This window comes from Gaeumannomyces tritici (genome assembly GCF_000145635.1).
Source record: "Gaeumannomyces tritici R3-111a-1 unplaced genomic scaffold supercont2.7, whole genome shotgun sequence".
NCBI classification, from domain to species: domain Eukaryota; kingdom Fungi; phylum Ascomycota; class Sordariomycetes; order Magnaporthales; family Magnaporthaceae; genus Gaeumannomyces; species Gaeumannomyces tritici.
The window spans coordinates 845999-865970 of record NW_008804551.1 but is presented as its reverse complement, the minus strand read 5'-3'; the positions used below and the strand labels follow the sequence as shown (position 1 = coordinate 865970).

Genomic DNA, 19972 nt, shown 5'->3' with positions numbered 1-19972 from the left:
GCGGATGTAGTAAACAACCAACCCCGCCAACTATCGCCAATCCTCGGATGCCTTTTTCTTTTCGTTCATTTCTTGCCCACGTTGTGTGTGTGTGTGTGTGTGTGTGTGGGCGGCGGCCTCTCGCTTCCCCTATTTTCGTTCCCGAGGGGCGTATCGTTCCGTTCGTTGGCTGCGCGCTGCATGGCTTTGCTTTCTCCTCCCAAGAAAGAAAACCACACAGAACACCGCCCCCAAACTGCGGATAACGGCAGCTCCCGCCCTTTCTGTCCCTGTTTTGCACATTAGTGTTGCTCTTTTTATTTTATTTTTGTGCGTTGCAGTCGCGGTTGCGTGCGCCTCGACTTTTTTTATCTGGGGCAGCAGCAGCAGGGCGGAGAGCCTGCATTCGATGCATCAACTCTTTTTTTTTACCCCGCCTCACTGCTGTGGGTAAAGGCTGTCTCGGTAGCCTAAAAAGAAGATGGTGGTGTGGCTTAGCCACGGGACGCAAGCGGATTTTCCCCTGCCTTTTTGCTTTTTGCTTTTTGCTTTTTGCTCGTCTCACTCCACCGCGATACATTCTAGGGGTCTGTGGGAGGAGGCGCAAACCCTCGTGACCCGCGGGCTGCTTTCGGGTTTCCTTCCCCCTTCTTCGGCCACCTCGGGGACAAGGACCGAGAGGCAGCAAGCACACATGGCCGTCGCATGGCTTTGATATCTTTGTCAAGCTGGTTTTAGTCGAGGCAGCAGTTTGTGTCGCGGAGTGGAAGACCCTATCGCATTCGCCGTTTGCGGTAGACCGTCGAGGCTGAATCTGAACCAAGCCCGCCTTTTTTTCTTCTGATCTTTCCTATTCCTGTTTCCAGCATCCATGCCATCGCTACCCCCTCCACCCTTGGCGCTCCCCCTCCCCCCCCCGTGATGCGCTCCGCTGCTGGTCGACTGCCGGGGAAACCCTCCCCATAGGTAGATAGATGCCTGTGCTTGCTTGCCACGCTTTCTTGAGCCGCCCCGCGGACGCCCTGCCTTGCCATGCACTTGCCCGCCCGGCCGCCTCGTTTGCCGTACAGGCCCTGACCCTGTTCCCGGTTGTCGCGCTTGCGTCACCTTGGAACCACCGAGTGCTCCTCATCCCCGCCGGACCTACCTGGTGGTGGGCGGGCAAGCAGGTCACGCAACGCCTCGGAAATGGGGAGAGTGGGAGGCGGAGGTGAGTCTTTTGGGATGTGAGGGAAAGGCTCTCTCGCCAGGGTGAGGGTGACGGTTACGGTGTGACGGTGCGAGATGACAATACTGCTCCCCACGAAATATAGCTCCACACTTAACGTCCGAGAATGATGGACGAGCAGGCCACCTAGGCAGTGCTGTCGTTGTCGTCACCAAACCCATCTCGCCTCACCTTCTCGTGGGGACAGTGATGGCATTAAATGGAGATAAACAACTCCGAGTGCAGCTCAATCTCCCTGTACGGGACACTAATCGTACTCAGCATCCCCTCCCCAGCACTGACAGGGGAGATTGAGATTGACGCACCCGAGTGCATTCGGCGGCGATGACTCGCAAAAAGGTGCGAAAGTTCCCCCCGTCCAGGCGCGCGCGCGCGCGGCTGACTTTGGCCGCGGACGCCCGAGCTGGCAAGGAAATCCCGGCTCCCTAATACGGTTGACGGGTTTGACTGTCGTGGGCCGTATGGAACGCCTTGACGATGTACTAGTAGACAGTAGGTGATGGGTCAAGGCAGGTGGGCGGATGCGTGGCGAACCGCCCGTCGTCGCGCTCCGAAAAGGCTACGAGGTGGAATCTTGGTGATGACGAGGCTGGCCGGGAAATGGAGGTAGGTAGGTGGTAGGGCTCAATTGACGCAACGTGGATGCATCGTCCAGGCAGCGAGGCGTATTGGGGGCTGCTTCTTCTGCTCTCAATGTCGGCCGCAAGGCTACCTACCTGTCTGTCTGGCAGGTGGGTGACCAATACCAAACTCGGAACCAACAAGTGCTTTCTACCCCTTCCGTCAGCTCAGCTCAGCTCCGAAAGCGGACCTGGCTGCCTGACTGACTGGAGATTCGCAAAGAATACACACCCCATCTGCCATCTGGATCTGACGTGCGCAATAGGATGGGGATCCAGCAATGTGACCTTTTGCTTTTTGTCAGACGTTTAAAAATTCACTCCTTCTTACAAAAGCTAGGTCGCATCTTGGGTCGGCAAACCGCTCCCGATGACTCTTCGATCGGTGCCCAGTCGAGGACTGTGCTACCACACCCATGCCGAGCCCCCAGATCCGATATGTCCCAAGTGTCCGAGACCGGTCTTTTTGTGTGTCACGACTGATGTCCATCTGCGTGGCGTTTTCCAAGTCGACGACAAGTTCTGTAGTATATCCACCACTGCTTCATATGCCTCTAGAATCTTGGATGGCGGCGGCGGCGGCAGCTGATATGTTTGTTGGGCTATTGGGCTTTGATGTGGAGGGCATTCCGTGACGCTGCGACACGACCCATTGGCTGGCATATCTATAAACTCGGTGCAGTAGTCTTGGAGCAGCGTCCCGCTGGGTCTAGTAGTGGTCTCTGTCGCGTAGCATAGACCCGACCATCTGTCCTCTCCGCTTTAGAATGCATCATTTGGGTAGCTGGTGTGTGTGTCACAAACGCCCACGGCACCGCGAGGTCGTGGGAATAACGGGGCGCTGGTGCTCCCGTGCTGTTTTCTGCTTTCCTGGGGGTGCCAGATCAGAAAGACTTGACTGCTTACCTTCCTGTATTGTCCTCATCCGTGCCCTCCACAAGCCGTACCATACTACATGCACTCCCAAGATCTAGTAGTAAGCGAGGCGACGTGAATCTGCATTCCTCAGCGCTCCAACGTGCGCATGCGGGTAGTCATAGAAACCCCCCGTGTTAGGATGGAATCGCACCCCCTTCAGCCGTTGGGGCCGAGGCCGTCGTTCAAGTAACCGTTTAGTCACGGGGGAGCTTGGCGCATGCCCGCTTTGGGTACCTAGATGGGCCGTGACACATGATGAGCGTAATCGCATCTGCCTTGCACCAGGGGGGGTTGTATGCTCAACTGGGCTTTTTGAATCCCTAGCCAACGTCTTGACCGAATGCCGTATGGAGCCTGGGCCACATGAGCCAGACAGTTCAGTGCCTAGACGTGGCAAGACGGAGGTGGGCAGGCGGCCGGATAGCGTCGGGCTGCCGCTGAAGCACTTGCAAGAGACACGTCTGTCGTATTCGGTCATCGCCAAGAGGTGGCGAGACCAGCCGAGCAACCCGGTCAGACTCGGACTCTTGGTCAGGGCCGGGCTGAACCCCCGTCCTTTGTCGTAGGCGGCGATGGGAACTTTTTTCGTGGCAATCACCTAGAAGGAACGAAATAGCCGAAATCGGTATTGGGGGATGGGTCTTTGGTGACATGCCACTTTGATCCCATGTCTCCTGACGAGCTAACGTTGGCAGAGACCATGTCTGGAATGTGTGTGACCTGGCAGGGACGAAGTGATAGCGCGTGGACTCGGCGCCATGCTTGACTGCCATGTACCATTTGTTGTTCGAGAGCCCGACCTCGGACGTGGATACTGGGGATGAAAGATACTGGATAGTCTCTATCGCCAAAGGTCCTCTCGTGGGATACCCAAGATGCCGTGAACTTACAACTTACACGCTCAGTAGCAGGGAGATATGCACTGTCGCGCTATCGCCTTTCCATATTGTCCGAGATGGGAGGTGTTCTTTGCTAATGGCAAGAGAGAGTTCCGCAGTGTCAAATCCAAGGGACGCCAACTCGACTAATACAAGAGGTCTCTATTTAGCTGCCAACCGCAGCATGGCCCAAGCGGGCTGTCCCTTTCCGGGTAAAAGTAGGAGCAGCGTCTATATCTATATGCTGTTCTATCTGCCATAATAGTACATTTCAAGTTGGCCCCCATCCTGGCGGACCTTGACTTGTTTACAGATGCGAGGGCGGTGATATACAAAGCAGGGGGCGCGACGTCGAATGCCTATAGCATCCAGGCTTCGATTGCCTCCATCATTGCCGTTTCTTGGTTTTGGGGATATTAGGAGTGTTGTTCTTCATCATCTCCGCGCGCCGCAGCCCGGCCCTGAACCGGTCCTCGGCCGACCCACCGCTGCTGGCAGGCGAGCAGGAGCCGGAAGAAGGCGGCCCGTAGTGGTTGGTGCCCGCATGGTAGTCTTCGCGGAACCAGGCAGAGTCGAGGTGGGCGCGAGCCTCGCTGCCGTGCATCTTGACGCGCTGGACCTTGCGCAGCTTCACAAGGCCGTACCAGCACACGAGGAGGGAGAATACGACGGAGAAGCTGGTGACGCCGGCGAAGCCCCAATTAGTCTCCTCGATGAAATTCTCCAGGTTCATGCCGTAAAGACCGGCCAGGAACGTGCCCATGGCCAGGCCGAGCGTGCCAATGCTGAACTTGAGGTCCAGCAGCATGAGCGAGTTCCGGTTCGCGTCAAGAATTGCGCGAATGCTGCAAGGCGAAAACACATTGTTAGAGTCTGATATGGAAGTCGCAAGGGTGCCAGGAATACCCCACTCACATCTCCTCGGTATTGCGAATGCTCGAAACCAAGCTCCCTGCCTCCTGGACGACTTCGTCGCAAATCTTATGATAAGATTCGAGCAGCATCTCAACCTCAGTGTGGTCGTCCTCGCCACGGTACAGGTCGTGGCGCTTCTCGGTCAGGTACATGGCTGCCAGGTCGTCGTCGGCCTCGAGTAGCTCGTCGATGGCGTCGCGCACGAGCTTGGCCTTTTGATCAAACGTACTGACTTTCTTGGACAGCACGAGCAGGATGCGGAGACGATCTCGGTTGATGTCATCCTCGAGCTCGCGCAAGACGCGGACCACGGGCTCACGCACCGTGTACAGGTCGGCCTCGAGCGCGGTTGTCGCCGAGATGAGCACAGCTTCCAGCGCGCGGAACTCATAGGGGAGCCCGCCGACTGAGTTGGGTCCCTGCTGCTTTTGCCGCAGCCGTCCCTGGAGGTCGTACATGAAGGCCGACTGATTATATGACGTCTTGGATCCAAACACGTCAAAGAGCAGCACTCGGTCCGATTTGATGAGCACCCTGAGGTGCAACAGGTTCAGCAGGATCGCCGACGGCCGCACGAGGATGTGCGGCAGGTTGGACGAGTCGATCTTTCTGAGATCGCGTGGCAGAAGTCCATACTTTACGCACATGTTAGTAGAGCAACCGCGAAGGAGGATATCATGGGGTGCCCACCTTCGCAATCAGCTCGCTCTTCTTATACTCGCCGTCCACGAGTATGACCTCGCCATTCTCGTCGACTTCGGTGCAGCGCAGCCTGGGGTCCATGGGAGCCCGCATGAGCTGGGTCCTGCGGGAGCCAAAGGTGAAGTTGCTGTCAGAACCGCCGTCGTCGCCGCACATGTCGTCCGACCGCCGCAGCGGCTTCCTGGCGCCCCAGAGCCTCTGCTGCCACGTCATTTTGGACGCCTCGCGGCGGGGTTGTTGGTGGTCCATGGGCGCCGACAGGGGCGAGGGGGAGGAGCTCGCGCCGCCGTTGCCCATGTTCTGCCCCGCGTCCCTCTCGCCCAAGCTGCTCCTCCGTCTGCGGAGCGCCCGCGGCAGAATGCTGTCGACACTGAAGAGAGACGCCTGGAGGCTGGCTTCGGGCTTTTTGGGCGGCGCGGCGGGGGCTGTCTTCCGGGAGTTGCGTGGTGTCGCGCTGGCGGAGAAGGCGCGCGCGGTCGAGGGCAGCGGCCTGCCGCCGAGATAGGAGATGCGGCCGTGGACCAGGCATTGTTGGTGGCGGCTGGCAACTGAAGCGCGGGGTGTCCGGCATGGCGAGCTGACGGCGGCGGCTACATGGCGGCTAGCGGCGGCGCCGAGCGACGAGGCCAGGCCGTCGGTCTGCAAACGGAGGAAGCGCAGCAGGCGCGGGGAGGGGACCGGCAGGCTCGGTGCCGGCGGAGGCATTGCAGGCACGTGCGGCTCAGCTCAGGTCAGCGTCGCCGGGGGTATGCCGGGTTGGCGTTGGCATGTGCCATATGCTGGCTGCAGCAAGGAGTAGGCGTTGTGGGCCGCTGTACTGTGTCGTCGACATTTCAATGGTGATGCGGAAAATGTTTGCTGCCGTCGAGTGAAATTCTTTTAGTAGAGGCTTCCCAAGCTTCTGATTGGCTGAACTACAGTCAGGTATGATGCGGCGAGTGGGGTGGATTTATCAACTGCAACTCCGCTCATGACGTTGCTAATTGAATTTGGGGTAAAATTTCTGGGCCTCGCCGCGGCAGATTCGGAACGAGCCGACAACTCTCGACTGGTGCCATGACTTGACAAGGCCGGCTCACCTCCTGCGGGCAAGTGGCTACCTGGCTATCTGGAGGGTAAGTATTCCACCGCACTGAACAAGCTGATAGTGGGAAGATGAAGCGCCGAGGTAGTGTCCATCTGGGCTTGGACGTCACCTGATTTCGATTCCTCCTCACTTCTCTTTCTCACTGACACCAGCCCCATCTGCCGCATCTGATCGCTCTTACTATTGCCCTTTCTCAACCTACTATATATGTTATCATGTGTGCTTACACCCATATTCTCATTAGGGGTGACTCGGATGGAGAGATAAGAGATGAAGTTGACTCCTATCCCTAAAAAAGGGGCTCGGGGCACTGGGGACTCCACTAAAAGGGGCAAACGCGCCACGGAGAGCACCCTTGAGGGCAAAGTCAAGCGTCAGAAGAGCTCGAGCACTGCCTGGCCCGATTCTGGATCCCGCCCGACAGCAGGAGAGCCCTCTAAAGTGCTTCGTCGAACGCGAAGACAAAAGACGTCGCTGCTGGACCTGCCCGGCTGGTTCCTTGTGAATGTCTTTATGCTCGAGAAGAACTTCAGCTTCCCGCGCTGCTGCGGCTGGATCGGCCGGGCTCTCTCGCACCCCTACGACCTCCGTCGGCTGATCGCCGATGGCTTCTCTCCGACCTGGGACGTCTGGTTCGGCTGCGCTGCTGAGGAGGTCGTCGCCTACCAGTGCCTGCCCGGTTCGGCCACCTACAAGTGGATCGGCGACAAGGACAGGTTCGGCGGCGACCCGAAGCTTCAAAGCGACATCCTCGCGCAGAAGTGGCTCACCCTGGACCGCCTTCTCCAGGCGCAGCAGTTCTGGTTTATCACCAAGCGGACATGGACGCCCACTTACTACCGTGTCCCGTCGCCCTTGAGGTTGCGGCTCGAGCCATGTTACGGCAGTCGGAGTGTTGGCTTCGAGGGCTTCCTGCAAGACGCAGACTTCAGCATTCGAGAACAGTTCGAACTGGAGTACAAGGCCGCCGTTGGCGACATGGTCGTAGATGCCCTCCACCCCCGGGTATACCCAAATATGCTCGAAGTTCACCAGGCTACTTGCTTTCCAGATCGGTTGATTACAGGGCCGTGGACCGAGGACGACGTGAAGCTCCTGTTTTGGCTGGGCAGGGCCGGTGCTGTCATGTCTAAGAACCAGTCCTGGGAGGTATGTTGAGTCGGACTGGCCGTCCCAAGCCGATAATCGATCACGGCTGACCAGCTTGATGAACATTCTGTTTTAGATCGTCATCGAAGGTCTCCGCTATATGACCTCTGTTGCTAGGCGGAATGGCTTAGACAGTCCGGATATAGACAAGATCCGAAATCACATCTCACGAGTTGTCAGATTGTTCGAGATGTTCAAGATCTGGGACAAGATTCCGTACAGCATTTTTATCGACTATCGAGAATGCTATAATCTCAGCTGGCTGTTGGATGTTTTGGTACAGCGGACTCGAGTTGGGGAGCACCTCGTTCGCGAGTAGAGAGCATCGTGGGAGCCCAATAGATTCCTAGGCGGCCAAGGAGCACCGGCTCTAGTCTGACTGGTGACTACAAACATTTCGCCGCGAACCATCTTTGTAGTCACCGAAAGGTATTGGACCACCTGGCCCAGTGGGCGAGAGGAATCCTACATTGAAGCTAAGAAAATAAGAGATAGCAACTGCCTTGAAATCTGGCAATGGAGCTCACCGCCAAATTTGGAAATCGAGAATCGAAGTACATGTAGCAGACACAAGAGCTCAAGTCAGCCTTGAAAATGCTTGGACCCCCACGACCCATGTTCCCCAGTAGGCGCTACTTTGAAGTTGCGGGCGTCACTAATCTGATGCTCAAATGCGACTTTCCTGTCCCCAATCCCGCGGAGCCCCAAGTCCCGATTTGGTGCCGACGCCCGAGGGCCCCCCTCAGCTAGAGGTCCCACCCCGCCCGGCATCGGCTGGCCGTTATCATGGCAAGGCTGGGCGGCCTTCCCGATCTGAAGAGACGCAGCTAATTTTGCGGTGCTAAGGACGCGAGGCGATAAGCGCGGCGAGAAAATGACGTATCCGACCTCGGTGAGCCCTACAGCCATCGCCAGTTATTGCCGAGCCCTGACAGGGAAGCTATTCGGCTTGTCGGCCGGAGACGTCGGGCCACGCCGAAAGACAGGCTCCGCCCGACATATAAATTCGGGTTTGAAGGTTACATTTACGAGCTGTGTGATACTGGACGACAACCCACACATAGATAGGTATTGCTCTCAGACACGATGCTCTCCCGGACTTTCCTCACCCTCCTGCCTTATCTCGCAGGCTTCGGCGCAGCGGCACCGACGGCCATCCACGGGCCACCGCCGCCCCTGCCGGCACACCAGCTGAGCGCCCGGGACGACGCCAACACATACAACAGCAGCCTGCCCAACATCACCATCTTCGCGACGGGCGGCACCATCGCGGGCTCGGCGGCCTCCAACACGCAGACGACGGGGTACCAGGCGGGCGTGCTGGGCGTCGACGTGCTCATCGCGGCCGTGCCCGAGCTCCGCGCCGTCGCAAACGTCAAGGGCGTGTAGGTGGCCAACGTGGGCTCGCCCAGCGTCACGCCCGAGGTGCTGCTCAACCTGACGCGGCTGGTGCAGGCCGCGCTCGGCGACCCGCGCTGCCAGGGCGCCGTGGTGACGCACGGCACCGACACGCTCGAGGAGTCGGCCCTGTTCCTGGACCTGACGGTACGGTCCGGTCCGAGAAGTCCGTGGTCGTCGTGGGCGCCATGCGGCCCGCCACCGCCGTCGCCGCCGACGGGCCCATGAACCTGCTCGAGGCCGTGTTGCTGGCCGCCAGCCCGTCGGCCCGCGGCCGCGGCGCCATGGTGGTGCTCAACGACCGCATCGGCAGCGCCTTTTACGTCACCAAGACGCACGCCAACGCCCTCGACACGTTTGCGGCCCGCGAGCAGGGCTACCTCGGCTTCTTCATCGACGCCGGGCCGATATTCTACTACGCCCCGGCCCTGCCGCTGGGCCGCGCGCACTTTGACGTGCTGTCGCTCCGCACCCTGCCGCAGGTCGGCGTCCTGTTCGGCCACCAGGATCTGACGCCGGCGCTGGCGCGCGCCGCGGTGGACGCCGGCGCCAGGGGGCTCGTGCTCGCGGGCATGGGCGCCGGGTCGTGGACGCCGGCGGGCTCGACGGTGCTGGCGGAGCTGGCGCGCGACAGGAGGACGCAGGTGGTGGCGTCGAGCAGGGCCATGGGCGGCTTCGTCCGCAGGGCCGGCACGGGCAATGTATACGGCGCCCAGAATCTGAACCCGCAAAAAGCGCGCATAATGCTGCAGCTCGCCCTCGGCGTGGGATACTCGTCGGAGCAGCTCGCCACGCTTTTTGCGTTTGGCTCATAGGGGGTTACATACGCGAAGAGGGTGGTGGTTTATAATAAAGTCAACTTTAACGCACCTGCAGCCATGGATTCAGAGGTACGGGAATGTGCTTTGCGTGATGTAGCCAAGCTCGCCCGTTGGTATCCAAGTTCCATACATGGTAGAGAGTTCAATAAGTGAGCAAGGCTGATAGTATCCAACTCGAATCTTGATAGAACAGGGTCACAAATTGTATGCCACATGCCACTAGTCCAAGATATCATAACGTTTACAGATCCCCGAACTCCCGCATGGACCACTCCTTCCAATCAGGCTTCTCGCCCGGCAGGCGGATGGCCTCCCATTCATCGCGGGTGACCTTGCTGTACTCGTCGACGGGAATCCAGCCTATATAGGCACGGTCGCCGAAGCCGCCGATCCAGTAAACCTTGGTCACGACCAGGCGGACCCACTCGGCCTCATGAATTGGGTTGCCCGGAAGCCAGTACTTTGCATCGGGGTGGGTGCCGACGTAGCAGGTCGTAACGCCGGCCACCTTTGAGGGCTCGATCTTCTCGAGGTAGCCCAGGAGGGAAAAGCGCGGCAGGTTGGCGCCCGAGTAGGGCTGCGGGTCGGGCCGGCCCTCACCAGCCTGCTCTTCATGCCGTCGCGACAACCCGAGCAGAGAGCGCAAGGAATCCTCCAGAGCCGAAAGCAAGGACGGCGAGGACGGGGCCGAACGGATCCGGCGGCTCGGCGGGTACGGCGGAACCCAGGCGAGACTGACACTGATGTTGGAACCGCTGCGGACGTTCCGGAACGAGGTGCCGATGTGGAGCTCCAGGATGGTCGGGTTCCCAACGCTGTCGTCCTCGCAGTCGGCGATGTAGTCCGTCAGCCCGACGGGGGCGCCGCCTATGCCGCCGTCCTTGTCGCTGGGGAAGACGGTCGAAAAGGTGGCGAAGGGCGCGAGGGCCAGGATGCGACGCGCCATGATGGCCGACTCGTACGACGTCGGGATTTTGAAGCCCGAACTGACCGCAGTCGCCGGGTCAGGGTTTGAGAAGAGGAACTCGGAGGCTGGGGCTGGTGACATGGGCGCCGAAGCGGCCATAGCCACCGCTACCGGGCTTGCAGTGAGAAGGATATTGGAGGCCTTCATTTTGGGTCCGACTCCTGGTTCTCTTCAAACGATGTTTGCGTGACTGTTGTAGGAGCAGGATTCCGACAAAACGTGAACAAAGCGAGGAGAGAAAACACAGCAGAGACGCAAGCGGTGGAGGACAGTGCCAGCTATCTATACGCTCGCGTCAAATGCCTGTCATCGTTTGAGCTGCACCGCGGTTTGCGCGAGTACGGATACGGCAGAGTGGCAGGCCGACAGGACAGGGCCAGGGCGTGGAGATCATCTGAGGCGGATGGGACGACAAACGACCAGGGAGGGTGGGGTTCTCACTCCTCCTAGCGGGCTGGGCCTTGACTGCATTGCGTCGTGACCGAGTTGGGGGTGGTCGACATGGATTTAGTGCATGCTTTATCGACGAACCAGACCCTTGTTGGTTCTCTGGGTATATTGCCTCGGCATCAGCTCTCGTCTTTGAGTGCTCGTTGCTCTGCTGCTTCGTTCCACCGCCGCCCGTTGGCTGCTGCCGCGGTGGGGACGACAAGACATTTTATCAATCTGATAATCTATGGGCCCGTGCAGTAGGCAATTGCTTTCTGCCTGAGGCCCAAGGTGGGGGAGTCGGCTCATGAATTGAATTCGTGTCGGGAAGGAATGCGGGACACTGCGGTTGCCGAGTCAACATGGCCGTGTCCCGCATCCCGCTTTGGGCCACTCAGACAGAAAGAGCAGCCCAACGAGACACGAGAAATTCCAGTCGCGGCCGACGTCAATTTGCAGCCAGCAGCATAACAAACCCTGCCCGCTGCAGTCCAGAGCTGCGGCCCTGCAGGAACTCTACCATCGTCAAGATCTTGCGTCGCATCCTGCACCCGTGGTTGAGGCTCCGATCCATCACCCCGCCTCTTCACATGCAGCTTTGCCCCATCATCGCTTTCTGAATATTCCCAGATTCCCCCCACCAGCGGTGTGGAGAACCCTTTCCGTCTGCGGCACGCACGGGCAAACATCGCTGCTGTTCTCTTCGCGCCATCGCCTCGCCGAGATAGCTCGTTCCAAACGCGTTGCCGTAACCTGGCGGTCTTGCAACAGCTCGCAGCAGCACCCATCACGCGCCCACCCCGATTCCCCACGGATCCTTCCTCAACCGATAGCGGGCAGCAAGCAATACTCGGCCGTCTCCCCGCCACCCCCGCCGCCGTCCGCGATGGCGAGCTTCATTGGGAACCTGTTCCCGGCCGGGAAGCAATCCGACCGCCCAGGCACTCCCACCCGTGGCAACTTCATCACTCCCGCCAGTACGCCCCAGGGCAGCCCCAGCAAAAAGACTGTTCCACCGGGCGCCAACGAGCTGCCGAACGCTCTCGAGCACCTGAAGCTTGCCCCTCCCCCCACCTTCGATAGTCCGCTGAAGCTCAACCGACCCCAGAGCGCCGTCGCCTCGGCCACTCCGTTGGCCCCCACGTGGAACAATGCCCAAGCCCCTGACGACTCGAGCGTCTTCGTCGACGACAGCGTCCTCCACAAGTCGGGCGCCTCGCCCAGCAGCCACCTGAGGAAGCAAGGGCAGGAGAACACCCCGCCCCCCCTCGCCCCTCCACGCCATGGGAACGGAGGTGACCAACACGGTCTGCAAAGTCATGCTGCGCTCTCTCGGCAGGAGATGTACGGAGAGAGGGAGAGGGAGCCTAGGCTTAGGCCCACAACGCCCGCCGCGGCCACCAGGCGCTTTAACACGTCGCGCGGTCTGACAGCCGAAGAGCTCGAGATCTTGCAGAAGCCCAACGTGAAGAGGATGGTCAACGTTACGCAGCTTTGTAAGCCTTGTCACTCTTGGACGCTCTCCCTGCAACTGCTGCCGTGCACTTCTTATCCCGTGACGCCTTCCTGACTGACGTGTCCAGACTTCCTCGACTACTACTTTGACCTCCTCACATATGTTGGGTCCCGTCAGGGCCGGCTCAACGCTTTCCAATCCGAATTCCCCGCACCGCCTGAAACCGATGTAGCCACGTACGAGACCATGTGGCACAAGTACAAGGGCCGCGAACGGGCGAACCTGCGGAAGCGACGCGTCCGGCTCCGACAGGGCGACTTCCAAATCTTGACCCAGGTCGGCCAGGGCGGCTACGGCCAGGTGTTCCTGGCGCAGAAGAAGGACACGCGCGAGGTCTGCGCACTCAAGGTGATGAGCAAGAAGCTGCTCTTCAAGCTTGACGAGGTGCGCCACGTCCTGACAGAACGCGACATCTTGACCACGGCCAAGAGTGATTGGCTAGTACGGCTGCTGTATTCGTTCCAAGACGACAAGAACATATACCTGGCAATGGTAGGACGACCCCGCCCCGCAAGCCAGCTCATAGGGTCTCGACTAACCAAGGCTGCTCTATGTTTGTGTGTAGGAGTACGTTCCGGGCGGAGACTTCCGCACACTGCTCAACAACACAGGGGTCCTCTCCAACCGACACGCCCGTTTCTACATCGCTGAGATGTTCTGTTCGGTGGATGCGCTCCACCAGCTAGGCTACATTCACCGCGACCTGAAGCCCGAGAATTTCCTGGTTGATTCGACAGGGCACGTAAAGCTGACAGACTTTGGACTGGCAGCGGGCGTGCTAGCGCCGGCCAAGATCGAGTCGATGCGGCTCCGTCTGGAGAAGGCGTCAGAGACACCGGTACCGTTCGGAAAGCCGATGGAGCAGCGGACACTCGCTGAGCGACGAGAGGGCTACCGGACGATGCGTGAGAAGGACACCAACTACGCCAAGTCGATCGTCGGGTCGCCCGACTACATGGCGCCCGAGGTGCTGCGCGGCGAGGAATACGACTTTACGGTGGACTACTGGAGCTTGGGGTGCATGCTGTTCGAGGCGCTGACGGGCTTCCCGCCGTTTGCGGGCGCGACGGCCGAGGAGACGTGGCGCAATCTCAAGCACTGGAAGGAGGTGCTGAAACGGCCGGTATGGGAGGACCCGAACTACTTCCTGAGCAACCGGACGTGGACCTTCATCACGACGTGCATCAACTCGCGATCACGGAGATTCGCCAACATCCGTGACATTTACGCGCACCAGTACTTTGCAGAGGTGGACTGGGAGACTCTGCGAGACACCAAGGCGCCATTCGTGCCGGAGCTGGACTCGGAGACGGACGCGGGATACTTTGACGACTTTACCAACGAGGCCGACATGGCCAAGTACAAGGAGGTGCACGAGAAGCAGCAGGCGCTCGAGACCATGGCAGAGCGCGATGACGAGATGAGCAAGGGGCTCTTTGTCGGATTCACATTCCGTCACCGCAAGCCGCAGGGCGAGGACGGCGGCAGCCCGCGGAAGGCCCTGGCAGCGGACACGTTTGGTACGATGCTGTAGGGACAGCAGGGCTGCCAAGACTACAGCGTCCTGTATGGCGACGGAGGGGAGACGGCCAACCACGGCTCCTCCTCGGGGCAGCACGCCGGTGACAGCAGCATTGTCAGCAATGCCAGCAGCCGGGTGGACGCGTCGCTGTATGAACAATTCTACGAACGGCGGTGGCACGGAGCTCGCTTCTCCCGTGACTAACACAAGACCGAGAGGTCGACGTACCTGGGCCTATTGAAGCGATGATTGGGCTGAGGGGTACCTGCGTGCGTTTGCATGGGGCCAAAAATATCTTGGTCGTGTTTGGTTGGTCCTCGCGGACGAGATGGGACGGCGGCTCCAGGAGTCTGGCTCGGCATCCGGACTCTTGACGGAGTGGCGGTCTATGTCGGAGCGGCTGCGACAACGGCCACCACTACGCGTCTTATTTTCTTTACACACTTGCATTGGGCATCATGCCATCACTTTCCTTCTATTCACACCCCCTCCCCTTATCATCATAACGCATTTTCCTTGTCAGCCGGTTATGTACGAAGGATGTCGATGTGGTCTTCCTGCTATGGATTGTTTTGGCCCTTGGTTTATTTTATGTTTTGTCCATGACGGAGTTTTGTGTGGGAGCAGGAACGGGTTGCATCTGGTATAAGAAACGTGGGTGCACAGACAGGGCCCTGATTCTCGTCCTGTGTTGAGATTAATGTGGAACGGAAAAGGACGGTGTGGGTGAGTTGTTTAACATTGATAGAGCTGGCAGGTGGAAGGCATCGAATTCATCTGATGTGAGCCTTGGGTACCTTTTTTGTCGGTACGCCAGATCGCTTTCTTACCGTGTTCGTTCCGTGTCGTGTGCGGCCAAGGCTTGGGAGGCGAAACGACGGCGAAGGACGGACAGGCGGCAGGCACCGATAACACGGACATGATTCACTATAAAAGACGGACAGCTGGCGGTTTGAGGGCGAGTGGAAGCAAACGCGTTGTTGCCCTGTCGAGCCTTGCCGTTGTTGGCCAAGATCACGCAGCGCCAAGAATGTCGGAGAAACCAGGCGTCGTCATGCTGGAGCTGTCGAAGCCGTTTGTCGGGCACATGAAGATGGGTGTTGGCTAGCATCGCATCCCAGCATCGGTGGTCGGCGGTTGGCATTGTCCGATGGGGGCTGGCACAACTTGGCTAGGTGGGGGAGGAAATAAGCGTCTGACGGTCCGAGTGCAGGTCTCGGCACTCCGGCGGGCGATTCAAAATCTCACCCTTGTCTTTAATGTTGTCATTGTCATGCACGCCCCAGCCCCAGCCGCTTCTGGTGTTGATCGCGGTGAGCAAAGGGCATGGGCATGGACATGGGCATGTCGACATGTATGTCCTGTCAGTCCGCCTGCCTGTTCAGTGCTGGGTGTTTCGATGGCTGCCAGCGCACAGGCATGGCCTTGATGTCCTGAGGGTTACAGCTTGGGTGTACAGCTTTAGGTAGGTACCTTCTGACTAGGTAGAACTGACGGCGTGCAGTTGGGGTTGCATAGCATCAATGGTCCCTGCCTCGCCTGCACCTTGCCCGTTGAGAGTCGTTCGGACTTTCCCCAAAGTTCAGGTCAGACATCCGACCAGCCAATGACCTCACTCAGCCCTAGCCTTCCCTGCCACCATTTCTCTTTCATACGCACGGCCGACGCGGTCAACTAGTCTAGTGAAAAAAAAAGAGAAAAAGAAAGAAAAAAAAAAGCCCCAGCTGCAGCCCCGACCTCGCAGTAGGCCACACCTCGTGGCCATGTGCTTCCACGCCCAGCACAGTCAAACAGCGCCTGTTCCGCCTCTCGTCCTCTCCATCTCACGCCATGCGATGCCATGTCCAACAGAGCACGATGCTGCAGGGCCGCGCGGCACATGTGCTACTCTGTAAAATCTCTCCCTCTGCATTTCTTGGCTTCTGGTCCTCACTGGACTCTTGACCTGCCCCCGTCGGCATTCCTATGCGGATTATGGCAGATCGCCCGGTCAAAGGCCCGGCTAGTGTTTTGAGTCTTTGCCCGGGGCCTAGAGAGGCTTGACATGCCCCTCCTCCCCCACCTGGCTGTCATTCCCGAAACCCCCCTGCCCCTTCTTTGGCCCGAACGCACGCCCCCCATCTTCCCCTGCCGGCTCTCCGTTGGCACCGTCTTGATCCTTCAAGTGAGAAGGGCAGCAGTAGTGGCACTGCCTAGCTGGCTCGCTCAGATCTCAAGGAGGGCATACGTATGCCCACAGACAGCGACGTCACCCCGCAAGGGCCTTGTCTGTGTGTCCGTCGCTCCCCAAGATGCCCGGCCGCCGAAGGGGTGCGGCTAGTCCAGCCCGACGAGCTTACCAAGACTAGACTACCGAGTGGTGACTGCTGCGGAGGAAGGCTGGGCTCCCTCGCATGTATATAATAGACCCTGGATCTCGGCCACAATCCCGACCATCTGGATGCTACATCAGCACACTTTTGTGGTCTGCATGCAACGGTTCAACACCACATTCCAGAAAACTGATCCCAAAAACTGCCTTTTAACAACAAAAGCAGCAACGAGACGAGACGAACCCCTTCTTTTCTCCAACACCAACCAGTCAACACGGTCAAAATGAAGACTAGCCAAGTCGCCGCTGTCCTGGTCCCCGTGGCCACGGTCAACGCCCAGTGGTGGGGAGGAGCCCCTCAGTGCGCTGTATGATAAACCCGCCTCCCTTATTTCCCTCCCCGTCGTCTTGAATAGCCAGTCTGATATCAAGACACAGTCCTCGTGCATGTCCTCGGCCTGGAACAACCCTACGTCGTGGCCCGAGCCCACGTCGCTGTGCGCCGGCAGCACCCCGGCCGTGGCCACGTGCGTGCAGTCGGCCTGCGCGGCCACCCCCACCGTCTGGTCGTCGTACTCGTCGCTGTCCAGCAGCCTCTGCAGCAAGTACGCCTCGTGCACTTCGGGCGGCACCGGCGCCGTGCGCACCATCACGGCCACGGGCGGCACCTGGAACGGCGGCTGGTGGAACGACGCCAACAAGTGGGGCGGCCCCGACGGCAAGGGCTGGAACGGCAACGGCAAGGGCGGCTGGAAGCGCGACGGCCCTCACGGCTTCGGCGGTCCCGGCGGTGCTGGCGGTCCTGGAGGTCCCGGAGGCCCCGGAGGCCCCGGCGGCAAGGATTGGCCCAAGACGCTCACCTCGGGCCAGGTCTACACCGTCACGGGCTGCGACTGGAACGACGGCTACTGGGGCGGCTTCGGCTGGGGCGTCGGCAAGGGCGGCCCCTGGGGCTGGGGCACCGGCTGGACCGCCCAGGCCACGTCGACCGGCATGGTCACCAAGACCTGGACCGCCGGTGGTAGCGCCTTCACCACCACGGCCCCCGCCACCTTCGCCGTCGCCGTCAGCGGCTCCGTGACCTCGACCGCCACCCTCGGACTTGCCCAGCAGGCCGAGGCCACCGGGACCCCTGGGACCCCCGGGACCCCGGCCCCCAACGCCGCCGCCGGCAGCAACTCGGGCGTCAAGGTTGCCGGCGCTGCCCTTGCTGGCTTTGTCGGTGTTGCCCTCGCCCTCTAGGCGGCATTTCGCATCGTCAACCTTCTTGTCTAAAGGAGTTTAGGCTTTCACTTCCCGGCCGCCTTTCAACATGCACCCTCCTTTTATCCGACTCGACATGATTACTTTTTCTTTTCTTTACCTTCCTTATACTATTATGAGCATATCCAGCAACGTCTTTTTTTGGAGTTTGGCTTTTGAAAGATCCCCCTTCCTTTAGTTTCGGTAGAGCATGACTGCACTTTCCTTTAGGTGGACAAAACACGGACCGGCCAGGAAAGCGGGGTGGCCTTGGTAATGGTCTGGCTTTGGAGCTGGTATACGAGGCATGACGGATGGTAATAGAGGGAGAAGTGGTAAAGATAGGACTCGAGTTTGGCTTTTCCGATTCTTGTATCACCCTTTATTGGTATTTCATAATATCTTTCCCATGCGGTCGCGCTCATCAAGTGAACTGACACGGGGACGGCCCCGGACGTTTTAACATGCGCCCAGCAGCAACTACCCAAGGTAGATACGGATAGACATATTGATACTTGCCATACCGCAGTGTCTACTTTGGGACCGAGAAGCATAACAGGATTGTCCTACAGGCACTGACAACACACGACCCAGGGAGACAAACCTAGTTCAGTAATTCTAATATATTAGATATACGAAACAAGACAAGAAAAAGGTTGTGGTGGTTGACTGCTTGCAGGTGGTGGAACATAGGTATGGTCCGCCACGGCGACCTCGAAAGCAATAAAAAGCAAAAAGACAAAAACAAAAACAAAAAGACACCCATAACCAAACTCCCATCGACCACACCCCCACTCATTCGGCCTTTTTTGACGCTGAGCTGCCCCCGGCTGCGCGCTGATGCCCGCCGCCCGGCAGGACGGGCGACTCGTTCTCGACCTGGCCGGCCTGCTGTTGCTGCTGCTGCTGCTGCTGCTGCTGCTGCTGCTGCTGCTGCTGCTGCTGCTGCTGTCCCGCGCCGACACGCAAGGGCTCCGGCGTGAGCCGCTCCTGGCTGTTGGTGACGCTGCTGCTACTGCCACCGGCCGGCGGCCCAAGCGGCGAGCTCAGGCGGCGGCGGTGCCAGGCGCGGCCGCCCAGAGCGGACCCGGCGGTGGGCTGCGGCGGCGACGGCGACGCGCTGCTGCTGTCGGGCGACCACGCGCTAACCAGCTGCTGTTGCGGAGGAGGAGGAGGAGGCGGTTGGTAGGCCTGGTACTGCAGCGCCGGGTTCTGGATGGCTGAGGTGGCCGACACGGCGGCGGGAGTCGCGGCCGGGGACCAACCGCCGCTGCCGCTGCCGCCGCCGGGGCTGAAGGTATCGCGCGTCGGCGTCGCCGCCAGGCGCCCGTCGGTGATGACGGTGTTGATGGCGCTCCAGCCGTCGGCTGCGGCTGCGGCTGGCTTGCTGGCGCTCAGCATGCGGCGGTGCCGCACACCACTGCTGCTGCTGCCCCCATGAGTGGTGGGGCTCGTGGGCGAGGCGGCGGCGGTGACGGTGACGACGGCCGGCCCGTCGGCGAAGCGCACGTGCGTCGTCATGTCGCGCCGGCGCGCCGCCCCCGTGACCACGAAGCTGTCGCCGCTGGGCCGCGGCTCGAGGCTGCGCGCCGTCGCGGGCGTGTGGAGGGCCATGGACGAGAGCGACGACACGGGGCTGACCTCGGCAAGCTGCGGCGGGCGCGGGTGGTGCGGGCCGCCGCGGGCGGCGAGGAAGTCGTCGAGGTCGCTGCGTTGCTGTTGTTGGTGGTTATTTTGAGCACCCTCCAGCACAGGCAGCGTGGGCTCCCGCCTCTCCAGACCGCCGCCGCCACTCTCTTGTTTGCCCTTGCCCTTGTCCAGCTGCTTCTTCTTCTGCCGCCGCCGCCGCGCGCACAGCTTCCAGGCCAGGAATGCGAGCCCTGAGACGGCCGCGGCCCCGGCCAGCGACCCGACGGCGATGGCGGCGGGGGGCGCGCGCGGCTGCTGCTGCTGCTGCGGCTTCTTGGGTCCGGGTCCGGGTCCTGGGTTGTCGCTCTTGATCCCTACGAAGCCAGGGTCGCCAGCGCCAGCGCGGGTGCCGGTGCCGGTGCCGGTGCCGGCAAAGGCCGCAGCGGCCGCAGCGTCGACCAGCGTGTACACAGCGACGTGGCCCCGGCCGCCGCAGGCCGCGCGGACGTCGCCGGCGCACGGGGCGGTGCAGTTGCCGTCGCCGACCTGGACTGCGGCCGTGGAGAGGGTGATGCCGCAGTAGCAGTTTCACGTTTTTTGTTGTTCTTTTTGTTAGTCACAGGACGCAAAAAGAGAGAGAGAGAGAGAGAGAGAGAGAGAG

General features: G+C 60.1%; 7 protein-coding genes across 7 annotated transcripts in view; 4 read left to right on the top strand and 3 right to left on the bottom strand.

Annotated features, from left to right (window-relative positions):
- Nucleotides 1-3765: 3765 nt before the first annotated feature.
- GGTG_11615 (inner membrane magnesium transporter MRS2) lies at nt 3766-6098 on the bottom strand. The gene is made up of 3 exons (XM_009229506.1): nt 5229-6098; nt 4539-5173; nt 3766-4468 (listed from the first exon to the last, which is right to left on the bottom strand). Exons 1-3 carry the CDS (start codon nt 5943-5945, stop codon nt 4012-4014), a joined length of 1809 nt encoding a protein of 602 aa, XP_009227770.1. The 5' UTR covers nt 5946-6098; the 3' UTR covers nt 3766-4011.
- A 124-nt stretch (nt 6099-6222) lies between these two features.
- On the top strand, nt 6223-8101 carry GGTG_11614 (hypothetical protein). Its single transcript, XM_009229505.1, has 3 exons — nt 6223-6355; nt 6572-7476; nt 7553-8101. Exons 2-3 carry the CDS (start codon nt 6598-6600, stop codon nt 7793-7795), a joined length of 1122 nt encoding a protein of 373 aa, XP_009227769.1. The 5' UTR covers nt 6223-6355; nt 6572-6597; the 3' UTR covers nt 7796-8101.
- A 461-nt stretch (nt 8102-8562) lies between these two features.
- GGTG_11613 (hypothetical protein) lies at nt 8563-9689 on the top strand (the record flags this gene model as incomplete). Its single annotated transcript, XM_009229504.1, has 2 exons — nt 8563-8808; nt 8889-9689. 2 exons carry the CDS (start codon nt 8563-8565, stop codon nt 9687-9689), a joined length of 1047 nt encoding a protein of 348 aa, XP_009227768.1.
- An 11-nt stretch (nt 9690-9700) lies between these two features.
- On the bottom strand, nt 9701-11286 carry GGTG_11612 (hypothetical protein). Its single transcript, XM_009229503.1, has one exon. It carries the CDS (start codon nt 10807-10809, stop codon nt 9937-9939), a length of 873 nt encoding a protein of 290 aa, XP_009227767.1. The 5' UTR covers nt 10810-11286; the 3' UTR covers nt 9701-9936.
- Nucleotides 11287-11425: 139 nt separating this feature from the next.
- GGTG_11611 (AGC/NDR protein kinase) lies at nt 11426-15312 on the top strand. Its single transcript, XM_009229502.1, has 3 exons — nt 11426-12587; nt 12675-13099; nt 13173-15312. The coding sequence occupies exons 1-3, from the start codon at nt 11978-11980 to the stop codon at nt 14139-14141; spliced, it is 2004 nt and encodes a 667-aa protein (XP_009227766.1). The 5' UTR covers nt 11426-11977; the 3' UTR covers nt 14142-15312.
- Nucleotides 15313-16532: 1220 nt separating this feature from the next.
- On the top strand, nt 16533-18347 carry GGTG_11610 (hypothetical protein). The gene is made up of 2 exons (XM_009229501.1): nt 16533-16808; nt 16879-18347. The coding sequence occupies exons 1-2, from the start codon at nt 16725-16727 to the stop codon at nt 17680-17682; spliced, it is 888 nt and encodes a 295-aa protein (XP_009227765.1). The 5' UTR covers nt 16533-16724; the 3' UTR covers nt 17683-18347.
- Nucleotides 18348-18472: 125 nt separating this feature from the next.
- Nucleotides 18473-19972, bottom strand: part of GGTG_11609 (hypothetical protein) — a gene marked incomplete at its 5' end in the record, with an annotated part of 2507 nt that continues 1007 nt past the window's right edge. The window contains one exon of the mRNA XM_009229500.1: nt 18473-19857. Within this exon, the coding sequence (XP_009227764.1) occupies nt 18478-19857 (1380 nt within the window). The 3' untranslated portion in view covers nt 18473-18477. The remainder of the gene's footprint in view (nt 19858-19972) is intronic.

Excerpts from the sequence above, each read along its gene's own strand:
- GGTG_11611 (XM_009229502.1), top strand. The coding sequence starts at position 11,978 with ATGGCGAGCTTCATTGGGAACCTGTTCCCGGCCGGGAAGCAATCCGAC. Across the intron at positions 12,588-12,674 it reads GGTCAACGTTACGCAGCTTT|ACTTCCTCGACTACTACTTT; the intron begins GTAAGCCTTGTC and ends TGACGTGTCCAG. Across the intron at positions 13,100-13,172 it reads AGAACATATACCTGGCAATG|GAGTACGTTCCGGGCGGAGA; the intron begins GTAGGACGACCC and ends GTTTGTGTGTAG.
- GGTG_11612 (XM_009229503.1), bottom strand. The coding sequence starts at position 10,809 with ATGAAGGCCTCCAATATCCTTCTCACTGCAAGCCCGGTAGCGGTGGCT.
- GGTG_11615 (XM_009229506.1), bottom strand. The coding sequence starts at position 5,945 with ATGCCTCCGCCGGCACCGAGCCTGCCGGTCCCCTCCCCGCGCCTGCTG. Across the intron at positions 5,174-5,228 it reads AGAGCGAGCTGATTGCGAAG|TATGGACTTCTGCCACGCGA; the intron begins GTGGGCACCCCA and ends ATGTGCGTAAAG. Across the intron at positions 4,469-4,538 it reads ATTCGCAATACCGAGGAGAT|CATTCGCGCAATTCTTGACG; the intron begins GTGAGTGGGGTA and ends TTCGCCTTGCAG.
- GGTG_11614 (XM_009229505.1), top strand. The coding sequence starts at position 6,598 with ATGAAGTTGACTCCTATCCCTAAAAAAGGGGCTCGGGGCACTGGGGAC. Across the intron at positions 7,477-7,552 it reads CTAAGAACCAGTCCTGGGAG|ATCGTCATCGAAGGTCTCCG; the intron begins GTATGTTGAGTC and ends ATTCTGTTTTAG.
- GGTG_11610 (XM_009229501.1), top strand. The coding sequence starts at position 16,725 with ATGAAGACTAGCCAAGTCGCCGCTGTCCTGGTCCCCGTGGCCACGGTC. Across the intron at positions 16,809-16,878 it reads GAGGAGCCCCTCAGTGCGCT|TCCTCGTGCATGTCCTCGGC; the intron begins GTATGATAAACC and ends ATCAAGACACAG.